Here is a 16,177-nt window from a genome sequence, read left to right on the forward strand (position 1 = left end):
GTCATTTAGATTAATTCTTGTTGCCACCTTTTCAAATGACTTTTGCCTGCTGTAAACTGCGGCGCACACGGTCATGTCATTTTCTGCGTTGTGTGGGTCAGTGGGTGGATGGAGGTTGAGTGCACAATAGATTGCAATGTACATGCTTGACTTCTTATCATTTCTATACCAAGTGTCTGTTTGAATCGTAGTGTAGGGTATGAGGGTTTATTAATCAATTAATCTGTTTATTAATTAATTAATAGGTTGTAGATTAGCCTTAAAAATTTAACGGGGCACCAGTTCGAAAAGCGAACAGAATAAAAGTAAGAATAGGAGGCTAAACTACAGATTTATCTGAAGGAAGTAAGGTCTTGAACGTACACATTGAAATAATAAACACAGACATTACCAAAGCAAACTGTGGTTTATGGAGGTTTAATGATCAAAATCAATTAACAGACGGCATTAAATATTAAAGTGCAAACAGGATAACCTAGAAGGCTAACAGGATGAATAATCAGATAAAATGTTCTAAAATTGTATCTGAAAGTCAGTAAGGTGGTTTGCGTAGAAGTTATGTGGGTCTTATTGAGCCAGGTCTGTGAGATGCGCTTACGACCGTGAGAGAAAGGTTTTCCACGCCGACTGTGGTCCAAAGTCCTGGTGTCTGACGGGCTTTGGTCGTGGTCTCTCGGGTGGCAATCTCAAGCTGATGCAGGCGGGGCGGGGGGTCTGTCTCCAGCTCCTCTGGGCCTTGGGAATTTAGCTTGACAAGCAAGACTCAAAATGGTTGCGCTCAAAGCTCAGCGATCAAAATGTTGTTGTCTTGTAGGAAAAATGCAACTGTTCTTAAAAGAAGTAACTGATAGTTACATATCACGTCAAATGACGGGCTCAAACTTAAAGATTCTTGTGGTCCATCTGAGACAAAGAGAGGTCAGAGTTCAGTCGGGGATGTCGCCATGTGCTTATCCCTTCCTGCCATCTCCCTTCTCCGTGTGTCTGAACTCCAACAGAAACTCAACTGTCCAACTCTCACAACAACAGGAACTACTTCCTTACCCTTCCTTTAATAAAAAAGGAAGGGTAAGGACAAAGGGGCCGGGGGCGGCCCCTTTGTCTTCGCGGGACTCGACCAATCGATTCAGTCCGTAACTTGATATGATTGGGGCCCAAGTCACGGTGGGAGGAAGGCTTATCTTGGGAGAGAATTCAGGAAATACATTTCTATTGCAATAAACACATTAACAACTTCACAAACTTTCCAAATGCATTACCAACATTTCGACACTATGTATGTACATTGCATTTTTGTTGACCTTGGGAAGAATTCATCATTAGAACAGATTGGTTGAGTTTATTCTCACTGTCCATGAATTAAAGAATTGGCTTATTACTCAAATCAGATGTTTGAGATTCAGTCTTTAGTCCAATTCGAAGGTCAATAAAGAGTTCTCATCTCTGGTTGTGAGGATAAGATCGTCACAGTCTTCATTTGTGCTGAACTGTGTTTGATCTGATCAGCCATTCACAAAACAGGAAGTGAAGAAATTCCAATGCCATAAAATGGTCGGGGGGTTTTGGAGTGGGGTATTTGTTCATCTCTGGTATGCGGTAAACCATGGCGATAGGGCATAGGTCACCCTCACACGCTACAGTAGCAACCTTGTTTCATCGTACATTGAGAAAAGAAAGTCTCCATCAACTCATTGTAATTATGTATTATGTCACACACAGCCGTGAAGAATGCTTCACTTTGTTGTTTATATAAATAGAATCCAGTACTAGAGCTAAAGTAAAAGGTTTTCACATTTTCACATGAGCTGTTAGTTCCTTTTTGCCAAGGAGCTTACTCTGAATGTCGTGTTCTGTCGACCACTGGGCACATAACATTTAACAAACAAAACACAACACACACACAAAAAAAATTAACAAGTATTTTAGCTTTAACTGTTTTGTTAAGCCAAGCAGACTATATGAAACTGTAAAAACATACATCACATGCTATGTACAATATGTGGTGTCATTCTGCATTCATTTTATAAATATTTACAGTATTATGATGGCTTCAACTAGAAGTCACACTATTGAGGTAATTTCATTGGGGTGGTGCAGCGGTTAGTGCTTGTGCTTCACAGCAAGAAGGTCCCAGGTTCGATTCCCACCTGGACGGAGCCTTTCTATGTGGAGTTTGCATGCCCTCCCTGTTTCTGCCTAGGTTTCCTCCGGGTTCTCCGGTATCCCCTACCACTAAAATGCACAATAGGCCAGGATGAACGTGTCCTGACAAAATAAAAAACAACAAAGACAAGCTGGAAAATTGCATATTTGTGTTGCATCTACAGTAATTTACAATTTGAAATTGCGTGTGTAACTGTATATGGAAACTGATTTGTAAATGATTGCTGCTGAGTAACAAACTTTGCACATGAGAAAATGCTTGGGAAAATGACCCAAGTGTGTAAAACATGAAACGTGAAAATTTTAACCACATGCAGAAATATGTACCACAGTATGATACACTTCAGAATTCTGATAATAATCAAATGTTGTACAGGAGATATTTTCTCTTTCACTGTCTGAATTCAAAAGAAATATTGTTACAAAAATTGTATCTCTAACATCTCAGTGTGTAGCAAGTGTGCATACTCTTCATTTGTCCCTGGGACACAACATTTGTTTATTTGATATGGACATAACAATAGCATTGGACATTCATCATTTGCAGACAAATCGGGCATGGAAACTTAAGTTCATGTCTTCAATACAACACCGCATGTTTCACATCTAAGTGATCAGGTCATAGACCAGGGTTCAATTCCGTATACAAGTGTTCTCATCGTCATGTGTCTTTCTCTCATTCTCATCCACAAAAAATATACTGACTTTCATGGAATCACTTTATTTTCTCAACACAATACTTACTACGCATGCAATTATCTCAAGAGAAGACATTGCACAATGATTTTAGACACTCACTCTGACATTTGACACTGACATGTCCTGTTTAAGTGAAAAGTGGCCTTCAATCAGGTAACCAATGTGTTATGTGTGGCGTGTCAAAGGCCAACAAAGGCATAAACAAGATAACTTGAGCCGCCACAGTGAAGGCCTTGTCTGTGCTGTCCATGTGACGTAAGAGAAACATTAAGCGATGTGTGTCGACTGAGTGCAGGCACTAAGTGTCATTAGTAGGTGTGTAGTTGGTGTGTGGGGAGATGGTCCATGGGCAGTGTGATCGGTTGACTTCTGTGTGCTGTGTGTGACTTCTGGTAACAACCGCTTTTGTGTTTTGTGCAAATCAAAGACGGTGTGCTTAAGTAGAGTTTAGGAAGTCATTCAAATTGCTGGCTTTCAGACACACAATCAGAGTTTTCTTTGCCCTATATTGATTATATAGAGCCAAAGTCAAGAATCAATAGGCTGTCCTTTGTCTATCAAGGACTCAAGGGAGGAGAAAGAGACTCTATCTCTGCTACGATGTGGTTTTATTTTGCTGTGAAATAACATCATGGAAATGGTATAGGCTTATTTATTTCCCAAAAGCATTATATCTGAAAGAGAAATGCTATTTGAATGCTGTCTTCAAATGGATAGCCCTCTGTAAGAACAAAAGTGCTTATGTATCCTATTCTCTTTTGGAGAAGCCTATGATGAAGACGCCTGAAAAGACGCACAACAGCATGACTCACATCTTTTTTCAGATGCAGCCAAACATTCGGGTTGGATGCAAATTTCAGCTGGCTACATTGACAGTTATCGGCTTGAAAATAATCATCCCGCTTCGTTTGAGTCTCATGGTAAATAAAAGATGCAATGTTCTCGTTATCTTAAGCAGATTCCATAATTTACTTTATGTCAACACTAGAAACTTTTTTCAGAAATATTTGGTCAGTCAGCTTTACATGTCTCGCAAGCAATCACTCCCTCTCATCATGGCTGAAGCTACAAAGTTAAAAGTATGACTGTGGTAATGTGTCACACTGATAAGATGGCTTAAAAATCGGCTTTGCTTACATGTCACGGCGGAATATAAACTGACAATAACACTTCAGTGCATCGGTGCATCCATAATAGAATCCTAGCCTAACATCCATAAATAATAATAACTACGTGATCTTCAGAAAGCGTGTGCGGATGTCAACAGTTTTGACATGCTTGGATGTCTCGGAAGTCTCTTTAAGAATTTGTAGTAGTAATTTACTTTATAAAAAACATAATAGATAGTTTTCATGTGACATTCTTGGAGGTCAAAACGCCATGGTAACACTGGTTTGGAATCCTATAGATTAACATTACCATTGATATATTCACCGCTAATCGCAACTGCTTCCCACGTACGTCATTATTATGGATTAGTGGAAGGATCTATGATGGCAGATCATTATATGTTTGTATGTCCTTATTAGCTTGTGCTGCCAATAGCATAGCACTAAACTATGTTGTGAGTTTTGACCCTCTTCTGTCTCCAAACCTGAAAAGTACAACTAGAACTGATCTGCACTGGAGACAAGACAATTACTTCCATTCTTTTTGTGTCGCTCTGAAAGTGAGTAATGCTCCCGTCATGCACAATTTTATTTTATTTTTTTGTATTTTTTGCTGATTTGTGTCAAGATAAGGTCGCACGTCTTGTTCCCAGTGCTTTTGTTGATCTGAATGCCAGAAGCACAAACAGCTTCATACAGGATGGGCTTTGTTGCGTTTTTCCGCTAATTTAATTTCAATATTTTCTTTCAAGAACGGTTTGTTGTGTAATTGAGCTACTGTGAACCATGTAATTTCCCCCTGTGGATCAATACAGTTTGTCTAAGTCTAAGCATGCATTTCATGTTTCCTGCGAAGAGAAATTTTGTCTGTTGGGAAAAAAAATAAGTTTCCGACATGTTCAAAGTTCATGGATTATGCTGGTCAGGCATTTTGCTTTTTAGTCCGAAATAACCTTTACAGAAGGTCAGTCTTAGTTTGCATTCCTAAGCCTCATATGCATTTTCACAGACTAATCGGTATAGAATGTTTTAGGACTATACACCGCACTTCCTTCCATCCACTCTTTCTTCAGCAGTGAGACTCTAATCGCATTGTGCAGATGTCTGGGCATCTGTAATGATGGTGTGAAAGTGGGCAGTGGTTACAGTTTAGTGGTGACACGCCTCAGGCTCTGGGGCTTATGGACAGCTGCAGAGAGACTTGTGGAGATGCATATGGCCCTGTCACTTCCTATGAACCAAGTGGGATACATGCAGTTTCGAATAAATGTTATGCCTTTATGGGCAATTTGGCTAAAAATATACAAGGTGGGACAGCCTTCTAATATTAGTGACCGAATACTTTTATGAGCGGGGAGGACCTTAGATGGTTGGAAGTGCAGACTGTCTTCTTAGTAAAAGACACCCTCTTGCCTGTTACCTCTGTGTATGTACAGTGTGAGTGGCTGCTGGTGGTTTAATGAGCTGACAGCGCAGATTGGCTGCCTCACTTCTGCCAGTCTACCCCAGGGCAGCTGTGGTTACAAAAGACGACCAATATGGAGTGGATGAATATTACAGTGTAGCTTCTTGAGAAACTTGTCAACCTGGTCTGTAAAGTGCAATACTAGTGTAAGCCAATATTATTATTACTATTATCATTATTATTAATATCATTATCATTATCATTATCATTATCATTATCATTATCATTATTATTATTATTATTATTATTAGTATTATTATTATTATTATTAGGCCCGAGCGGCCTGGCAGGGCTCGGGCCTATTGTAATTGTACGGCAGTGCGCGGAGCGCACTGCCGTACAATTACCAGACAAGACCAGACAAGACCCCAGGTGTAGACTGTGCAAAGAGGCCAATGACACAATCCAGCACATAACTGCAGGGTGTAAGATGCTGGCAGGGAAAGCTTACATGGAACGTCATAACCAAGTGGCTGGTATAGTGTACAGGAACATCTGTGCAGAGTATGGGCTGGAAACCCCAAGGTCAAAGTGGGAAACACCTCCAAAGGTGGAAAAGAATTACCCAGCCAAGATCTTGTGGGACTTCCAGATACAGACGGACAAAATGGTAATGGCGAACCAACCGGACATTGTGGTGGTGGACAAAGAGCAGAGGAAAGCCGTTGTGGTCGACATAGCAATACCAAGCGACTTCAACATGAGGAAAAAGGAACACGAGAAACTAGAAAAATACCAGGGGCTCAGAGAAGAGCTGGAGAAAACCTGGACGGTGAAGGCATCAGTGGTGCCCGTGGTCGTTGGGGCACTCGGGGCAGTGACCCCCAAACTGGAGGCGTGGCTCCAGCAGATCCCAGGAAATACATCAGACATCTCGGTCCAGAAAAGTGCAGTTCTAGGAACAGCAAAGATACTGCGCAGAACCCTCAAGCTCCCAGGCCTCTGGTAGAGGACCTGAGCTTGGAGGAAAAAAGAGACCGCCTATATATATATATGTCTCTGCTTTCATGGACATTTATTTTTTTCAAAAAGCATGAATATAAAGTGAGAGATTGTTCTGTGTTCACCACATGTTCAAACTCTCTAGTTGCTGATGAGACCCACTGCTGTTGTGTCGTCTGCAAACTTGATGAAGAGGTTTGAGTCGTACTTTGGAGTGCGGTCATGGGTCAGCAGAGTGAACAGGAGGGGGCTCAGTACACAGCCTTGGGGAGCCCCCGGGTTCAGTGATGAGGACTTGCCACCGACATTTGATTAAAAAGAAGCTTTGATTTACATTTTGTGGAGTTGGAGTTTGGAGGTGGAGTGTTTTTTCTTCTATATAATCTTTGAAAAAGATTATATAGAAGGCAAATGGATTAAAACGGCAAATGGATTAAAACAGCAAATGGATATATGGATAGATTGGTTGACTAATCGTTTGCACTGATATAGGCTTTGCTGTTTAAGTTATCTCAGTCAGTGGTTGAAAATGTCACCAAGTGACAGTTTTCCTCCCTGAAAGTTGTGAAACCTGGTTGTCATAGAGCTACACTGTGATAATTATTAATTCACACCATACTCAGTGGTGGTTGTTGGAGAATTAACAATGGTGTTCGAGAGGATAGATGAAAAATAGGCAGCAGTCTGTCTTATACAGGAGATGTTTATTTACCATGGGTACGGGACCTGGAGACATGAACTCGAGACATTGCACTAGTCCTACCATTCAAGTCTGTCTATGCTTCCACAGAAAAAGGATAAATACCCTCTCAGAGTGTCATACTGATACGTAAGCAAATATTCAGTGGCTGAGAGTGGGCTCCTGAGCACCACAGTCAAGGCTACGACAGAGATAGTACGACTTTACAGCTTGACCCAATATGATAAATAGCGATTTAATGTTATCCTTTAACAGTGGTAAGCTACTATTGTACCCACAGCTGCCCCAGGGTCAGCTGATGGAAGTGAGACTGAAAATTTGCACCATCGGCCCCTCTAACCACAACTAACCACTCACACTCTCATCTTCTGGTCTATTGTACGTGTTTTTAGTCGTACGGGAAACCGGAGAACCCGCAGGAAACGTAGGCAGACACGGGGACACCATGCAAACTCCTCATAGAAAGGCCCCGTCCAGGTGGGAATCGAACCCGCTGTGAAGCAAGAGTGCTAATTGCTGCCCTAGTATACCTATTAAAATATAACGTAAAATATTGTAATTTCTTTGCATATTGTTAATAAGCATTAAATAAGCAAATGAAAAAATGCTGAAATTATGAAAACAATCTGATAGCAGTGATGCAGATACATTTTCTGTGCACTAGCGTTAAAATAAATGTTTTCTGGGAGAGGCATGAGACCCGCCGAAAACTGGCACTTTAGGGCTCCGAAACCACCAGTCGAGAACCGCTTCTCTAGGTTACATTTAAAGATACCTTGCACCAACTGATGGAAATGTGAGCATGTTGAACATAAATATCACAACTACAAATTGTACTCCGCTTAAGCACTTAAAAGCCCTGTACCTGATGTTTTTGTGTCAGTGTCACAATGAAGCGGCACACAAAATCATTCAGTGTCCAAATGCATTTCTAACATCCGTTGTTCACAGGGATGAGTTTATAGACACGTTTAACTTTCAGGCAGCAAAGTGGAGCTTTACTGTAATGCTAACAATAACCACCCTGCTATTACATGTTCAATAAAAATGGATTTTTTTTTGCAAATGGCTGCTTTTACTCTACACTCAAGAAGGACAAAACTAATTTCATGCCTTTACAAGAAAAAAAGTTGGCTGTAAAAAGCCTGTAGGCATTTGAGAATTGTATACTGAAATATTTATTCTGTAAAAGTAGCTCATGTGGGATAGAAAGGTTGGACACCCCTGTCGTAACTTCACCACCCTATTGCAAGCAAGACTGAAATTCGGTCTTCGTTCTAACATATGTTATTACAAACATCAATCACTGTCCTATTAAAAAGGCCTCATGTTGAATGTTTACATTGCAAAACCTTGTAACCTGTCTAATCTCCATACTGGTGCCATGTACACATCGCATTCATGCTCACGCCCAGGCTATTTGGCTGACTCTGCGTGACTAATTTATTATTTACATATGCAACAATTTCGCTGTGTAATTTATTCCCAAATCCTGTTTATAATACATATAGGATTACTTTCGGCAATACCTTCTGCCTTTTAAATTGAACACTTTGTCACATCCATACCAGCGGGGTTGCAGTGCCACTGTTTAAAAAAAAAAATGTGCAGAATTTGACTGCCTCCTCTGTGTAATTACCGTGGAGATTTGAAATGCCAGCTCAGGCGTTTACGTGGTTTGTGTGTCAGCCGTTCAAAATAAACAAAAAAAACAGGCGGTCCGGCTAGAGGGTGCGAGCGAGGTGCCAGCCAGCATCCAGGAGTTAATAGATTCCTGTCCCTGGTGCTTTTAGTGCGCGCTGATCTCCTGCTGACGGCCTCACACTCTGCTTTGAGCGCGGGAGATGGCGTGGTGGGCGGCTTAGAATAGAGCCTCTTTAACACCGCAAACATTTTGGTTAATGTACCTTATTACTCCCCCATTGAGCTGATATTCACTTTCCATTCAAACTCGGCGTGATGAGAAAAAGGCGCCCCTGAAAGTCCCGCGCGCGGTCTCACATGGGCCATTGATATTTATGCTGGTAGATGCGTTTCGTTTAATTCCGCCGCAGAAATGTTTGTTTTTAATAACCTCCCTCAATGGACGCTGGAGCAACAAGGGAACCATAATAAATCCCTGATATTAATTATACGACTATGTGTGCGTCTTAATTTTCTCCTTGCGCGGTCTGCCTGCTAAACACCAGTGCCCCAAGAAGAATCCGCTGTTTGCTGTTCCCCGCTGCTTATGTCTGGCTGTAAAGTTATTTTTCATTTCGTGCAAGGAATCACACAATGCTTTCAACACCATCCTCTTTTATCCCCCTTTTTTTTACCCTTCCTCCTCCATAGATATTCTCCGCATCACCCTCTCAACTGCTACCCACACAAACATACCGTGTCCTTGCTCTGTTCCGGCTGCCTACTGTACTATATGCGCACAGAAGCACTTGAGACAACTTTTTTTTTTTTTTTCCCCTCCCAAGCCACTTAGCAGCTTTATATAGAGTCTACCCAAGGAAAGGATTAACAGCGGGAAACATCAACAGAATGGCCCGCTGCGATATAGAACTTCTGAACCAAACATACGCTCCATGTATTCCCTGTAGCCCTGTCATCCACCTTTTTATGATACATTTTGGACGCTTTTATCTGTATGGGATTGTGTGTGTGTGTGCGTGTGTGTGTTTGTGTGTGTGTGTGTGTGGGGGGGGGAATGTATGGGCCATCCTTCCTCTCGTAACACCGGAGAGTCTATTTACTTTGAAAAATCCGCTGGAGCCTCTAAGCCTAAGCACTTGCCCAGATATTTGATCAAATCTCTTCCACCACTTTTTCAAAGGCGTTGTTACTTTGGTGTCGTGGAGTGCCGCCAATCTCTGCCTCCCCGGACTTTTGTACCGGAGAAATAAAACGCGCTGTATGCGGCGGGAAACCTGTCCACGAAAAGCGCAGCCGTGCACAACAGTGGATCCTACATTATAATTCCAGCGCTGATAGTGTCTCATTATCTGCCTTGGCTTTGATTAGTCTCTCTGTAACAAGCTAATTAGATGGAGCCTTGTAAAATCATCTCTGCCATTACCACAGAGACAGAGCTGGCAAAGGCAACCAACAAGCAGAAGGCTGGGATGTGTCTCGTGCACTTCCCTCACAAAGATTTGATAGTCAACTAAATGTTAAGTGCCCAAGCTCTGATTTCCTTTTGATTAAGTGCCTTTTAAACCCTCCTACTCCGCAACAGAATCATTATCCCTTCTCCTTATTCATCACGAAAGGATTGTTCTATCTTGAAGCGCAGGATCATCTGGCTTAAATTGCATAAACTGCTGCTGTCGACGTTCTAGGCGATAACATCAGAACATTGATTGGTTTCTCTGCCCCCGCGATACAGTGGCTATTTATCCCAAACCAACTATCGTCAGATCAGAGTCAGAAGTTCTCCCTCAGCTGTGCAACTTTAAAGCTGTGAAGAAAGCTAGATTAATTCTATGCTCCAAGTTGCCCCAGCCTCTGTTATTATCCCTCTAACAATCCTTTTAAGAGCTGTCACACACTTTAGAGCTATTGTGTTTCACTAGTGAGTGTTCCACTGCTAGTCCAGAGAGCAACACATAGCATTTTTCATCAAAATGCCTCTTAACTGTAAGCCGGTTAAAATAGAAATAGAGGCTGTGATGTCAGCTGGCTTTGCGCTTTCCAGTCCAGTGAAGCCGGAATGGCTGTAGAATACGCCATAAAAGATGAATAGAAGCATTAAACTCTGTTAATGTTCATGCCATATGTGTTCGTAGTTCTGAGGAGGAATACAGTTTCATACAACTGAGATGAAGATCGCACAACATTTAACACAAAAACAATTGCTCATTTGTGAAACCAATTTCAATTAGAGGGCAGGAAGCTACGAAAGCTTTTGTCTTGCTTTGTAAAGTGCAGATATAGCCTTTGGATACACACCAGAGACCTTTTACATAACAGGATTAGAAATCCACAGTTACTTTTAGTCTGCAGGTAGCCAACCTTGGTTCACATATGTGCGTTGTTTGTTTGTGAAAGTGTCGGGGAGACATGCTCGTGTCAGTCTTGTCAGGTGTGTGCTGTGCAGGAGGAGTTTGTGCTGTCTGCCTCTATGTCAACTCTTTGTCTATGTGCTCTGTGTGCATGCATGCATGGCTCTCTGTTTGTCCTGGCAGGGGTTGTCTCTCTAGGGTGAAGCAGATGGCCTCTGTGGAGCCCAGTCTGCTGAACTGGTTGGCAGCTCTTCTGACATGTCTTCATGCCACGTTGACACCAGATCACAGCCCATATTTGCGGAAACAGTGTCTTATAGTTGACTATTCAGTGACTCGCTCTATTTTGCAAGAATAGACTCGACAGTGCCCCAGATTTGGTATTCAGCAGTTTAGTAGGTTCTCGAAACATTGTGTCTAGATAGTGCTATTGTGTTATGCAGATTACACTGGCTATCATTGCTGGCATTAGGCAGCCTTCACTCCTGTCCTGTTATGCACCTGTTTGTGGCTTGTCCTAAGGATCTACTGTGCTCCTGCTCTGTCTAGCAGGGCTCAGGGAAAGCGAGTAGGTAATTGGATTCCTGGAATCTTCTTATTCACTCCAGTGAGGCAGCGTGCAGGCGACAAAATGCCTGCAGCCACAAGGCATCACGGCCAGGCCCCCGTGGGAAGATCAAGGTAGCTTTACACAGACCAGCACGATGTGACTGGAGCTAAGGCAGCCTCTCTTGGGAATTCAGGGTCTTAAGACTAAGATGGAATTCTTGATGGAGACGGTTTGGTGACGTCACAAGCTCTAGCCACTACCAATCCTGACATTCAGCGCCAGCACTGTCTGCGGCTGACAATTGTCAAACAAAAGGATTGGAAAAAGACATTTAGTGACTGTGACCCAGACATTGTGTTGCAATTGTACCCTTCCTCTCCAGCTTTTTTTGAAAAGCTGTGACAATACTGTGTATTGTGCAGCCAACATCTCTTGGGAAGTTGAACATGAAAAAAAGAAAAAATCTCACCCTACTCTGCAACTTGCTGCTATGCACTAGGAAGAAAAAAAATATTCATATTTTTTTTTAACCTAACCTAATTTCACAATGCACAAGTGATATTCACTCGGCCAACACTTTCTCCACTTGGTCAAAGTACAACATACCATATTTACTATTTTCACACAAGATATACCTCGGTTTTAGTACAATTATGTTGAATCTAGATGTTAAAAATATTATTACAAAATGTGAAATCTTCTGATTCTATGAAACAGAAAGTATTGTGTCAACTATTTTTCTTTCTGTCTTTGGTTTTAAATGAAGAATCAATTTGGATCAGTTTGTTTGGGACAATGTCTGTTATTTCCTATGACACCAAACAATTCTTTGACTTCAGAAAAAGTGACGTTCTGACTGTGGCGGGATTTCTTGGAAGAGTACCCTTGTGTTATTCTCCTCTACACATGCTCCAGATGTACAATTTATTCTAATCTCACCGCATTATGTTGTGTCAGCTGCTATAGTGGAGGATTTCTATCACATACCTTTCCCCCTTATTTGGTTGTGTCTTGAATGTGCATCGGTTTCCTCTGGCTGCTTGTCTCCCTCAATACATGCACACGCACATGACAGCTGTCACTTTGAGTAACTGTGACTCCGTTACTGTCTCCCACACTCCCCAAGGCCCAGACTGGTACCTGAACAAGGTTAAGCTGAAGATCGCCGACGTCAACGACAACGTTCCCGACTGGAGTATGAGGCCCTATCCCTACCTGACTGTAGTGTCTCCGGACGCCCCCACGGGAACCTTTGTCTACCAGCTCCAGGCTTATGACGGGGATGAAGGCAGAAGTGGAGAACTGGAATACTTTCTGTCTGACGGTAGGTTTGAATGCAACCACTCGTTTCAAGAAAATTCTGAAAACGTCGCTAATAGTACTGCCGCAGATTGGACAATTATGATTTTATGTCATTATGTCCCAGTACGGTGAGTTCGGGGTTGCAGAAAAGCCTCTAAAGTGAACATTTAATGGTCTGATTTTTTGCTTTAACTGTCAGTTTATAGCCACGAATGGAACTGAGTGAGTGGGTATAATTTAACTTTTTGGTAATTTCTTGTATTGTTTTGTCCAGACAAAGAAAAATCAAGTGTGTCTAACAGTGTTTTATTTTGTTTCAGAGTCTGTGACTGTTAAAAGCGTTGTTTCTCTCTCCCTTTCCCATTTGCCAACATGCTGGTTTGTCATGCCAACAATTTTTGATCTATTCAAAGAAGAAAACGGATGTTGTTGTTTATTTAGACACTCAGTTCATTACGGGAGGGGCTTGGTGAGAATGGAAGCTATGAGACCATCCATGAACAGGGTGTTTTACCTTTTGCCAAGGTAAAATAATGAATAACAAATGTTTAACCAGGAAAAACAAGCTACAATTTTGAGCAAAATCTTCCAAATAATTGCGTGAACAATGTTGAAATTGTCAGGCCGCGCTCCCCAAAAACAACTATTCAAACATTTGTGAGTCCACATTACAAAAAGGGAGAAAAAGTATAAAATCTAATGTGTGTTTGAACACATTTTTTCCAGTTTTACCCAAATCTAAGAGCTTCTCGACCAGAGCTTACAGGCCAGAGTAACACCCCATTTGAAAGCTAAGACCTACAAAACTCGTCTAAGCTTCTTCCTTGTTATCAAGTATAGACGTTTTGGTTTTGTTGTGTTACGTTGTTGTCACGTTTTCATTGCTCTTTAGCTGCGTTTCGTTTTTGTGTGTGTTATCAAGCCACAAAAATGTGACCAAAACATGTAAAGAAAACAACAAAAAAACAACAGCAACGTGATGCAAACACAGCCGAAAAGGACATGACGAGGAAGAAGCTTGGATCTGTCCTGTAGGTCTTAGCTTTCAAATGAGGCGTTACAGTGGCCTATTAGGCCGTAAGCTCCAGTCAAAAAATGTTTACATTCGGGTAAAGCCGAACTGGAGAAGGCGGGGATAACCTCTTAACCCCCAACTGAACTGAGCACATTTTCCCCAGTTTAGCTTTATCCAAATCTAAAGGCTTCTTGAAAAAAGTGACGAAGATGTGTGACAAAAAACGCAACAAAACAGCAACAGAAAAGTGACAAAAAACGTGATGAAAAAGTGACAAAAGAAAAAACTGATTAAGATGTGGCAAAATGTGACGAAAACCCAACAAGAAAGCAATGGAAAAAAAAGTCGAAAAAAAGTGATGACAACGCAGCAAAACAAAGCTCTATTTTGCAGGCCTTAGCTTTCAAATGAGGCATTACACTGGCGTATAGGCTGTGGAGACTTTATGGATTTGGGTAAAGCGAATCAAAAAAAATCTTGGCTAAGGCGGGGGTTTTGAGGTTTATTCTAAAAAAAAAAATCATAAAATATAGTGTCAAATATATATATTTTCTATTTTATTCTGAAATCATCTTGGGACCTAGCCTGGCATCCAGACTAATCTCCGATGTTTATTAATTAATAAACAGGAGACTAGTCTGGCGACCCTGTCATAGAAAAGCTACTGCTTGAGGCGGGACTAATGTGGGACAACCGAAGCGCATAGCAGCCAATGAGAACATAGCGGATGTGACGACAGAAACAGAGACAAGAAAGTTGTAGTCATTCGGACATTAACAATGGCGCTCCTGCCACACGGAGTTCAGTAAATGACTTCTGTCGTTTAACTTAAGAATACAAGCACACCGGAGCATTACGTGAAGTGGTTGCTTGTGTTGAAAAACTACAAAACAAAGGCGCAACAACGTGACGCCCATTCAGGGAGCTGCTCTGATTGGTCGGTAGGCTCCATATCGCTGCGTCACTTCCTTTGAAAGCGCGCAATGGAGTGTTGCCAGACCCTCTTCTGTAAAGAAGCGCAGTCTGGTTGGCGAGACTACTTGGGACCCGCAGCTCAGTACCTCACAACCCCCAAGAGTCCGCGACCCCCACTTTGGGAACTGTGACCTTTCATATGAACTGTTTTTATCGATGCTGACAACATTGCTTGACTCATAAATATACGCTTTTTTTTATCGTATACAGGTCACACCCGCAATTGATTTTAACAAGACCATTGACCCCAACCTTGACTGCAGTCTTTAATTCATCCTCTTTAATATGAGACAGGAAACACTACAATCTTCTAAGTAAACACATTTAGTCTGATACCACTGCAGTCACTCAGACAGATAGCTACCGGCGATCACACAGTCATTCATGCATTCATACAGTGTTTAGGTGTCCATTAGCTTCTCTGTCTCTCTGTCAGCTTGTCTCCTCTGCAGCAGCCCGAACTGCCACAGGCGATCGCACACATGTTTATGTAGCTCTCCCGCATCCTTGTCTATCAGTCTGCTTCACACAAACACACTGGTGTGCACGTGGTGGGCCTTTGGAAGTTTGCCAACACACTGGACCCCCTGGAGGTTCGGGGGGATAGAGGTTTGTTTCTATGTCGAAATGGGGGGCAGGGGGTGTTCTAATCCTGCCAATGGGGGCTTTACAAAGCACTAGCGACTTCCCTGTGACTCGCATTAGTCCACCGCTCAGCTCCCTGATGGGACTTAAAGCGTAATTACTACAAGACACCCCTGGTCGACCATAAACTGTAGGAGGCAGAGAGATTCATCATGTGGAGTCTGTTCAAACACAATGCTGTCGCTTCAGAGTCATTTGCAGGCACTTTTGTAAATCCAAGTTGTAAATAAACCTTTTAACCCTCTTATGATGTACTTAACAGTTAAGACTGGAGGAGATGAGAGAGGCTGGCCTTTTGATGAAGGGGGTCTATCTGTCTGACCTATTTTTTTTTATCTTCTTTGGATGTACTAATATCTTGCAAAGCAGAAGTGGTCAAATGTAGCACACAAAGAAATATCAAGTACAGTGATACACATTTGACTGTTTTCTTTTTATGGTACACTGAAATCTCCCAGGTTAATGGTAAAATAGTCTTTCTATATTTGCATTATGATAAGCATATAGCCTTGAGGGTGTACTTACTGCTGCCTTTTGTGTTTTTCTTTTGTACGTCAGCAAAGCAACATACCAGATAAACATAATGTAGCTATGCTTGATACAATTTATTTTGTAACAAT

At 41.8% G+C, this 16,177-nt stretch overlaps 1 protein-coding gene across 2 annotated transcripts in view; it reads left to right on the forward strand.

The window, feature by feature from the left end:
• Positions 1-16,177, forward strand: part of LOC306971833 (neural-cadherin-like) — a 98,665-nt gene that overhangs the window by 20,529 nt on the left and 61,959 nt on the right. For both annotated transcript variants that reach the window (XM_079568231.1, XM_079568232.1), the window contains exon 2: positions 12,747-12,944. In XM_079568231.1, coding sequence (XP_079424357.1) covers positions 12,747-12,944 — 198 coding nt within the window. The remainder of the gene's footprint in view (positions 1-12,746; positions 12,945-16,177) is intronic.

The sequence above is a fragment of the Gobius niger genome, assembly GCF_951799975.1.
Source record: "Gobius niger genome assembly, chromosome: 12".
In the NCBI taxonomy this organism is placed as follows: domain Eukaryota; kingdom Metazoa; phylum Chordata; class Actinopteri; order Gobiiformes; family Gobiidae; genus Gobius; species Gobius niger.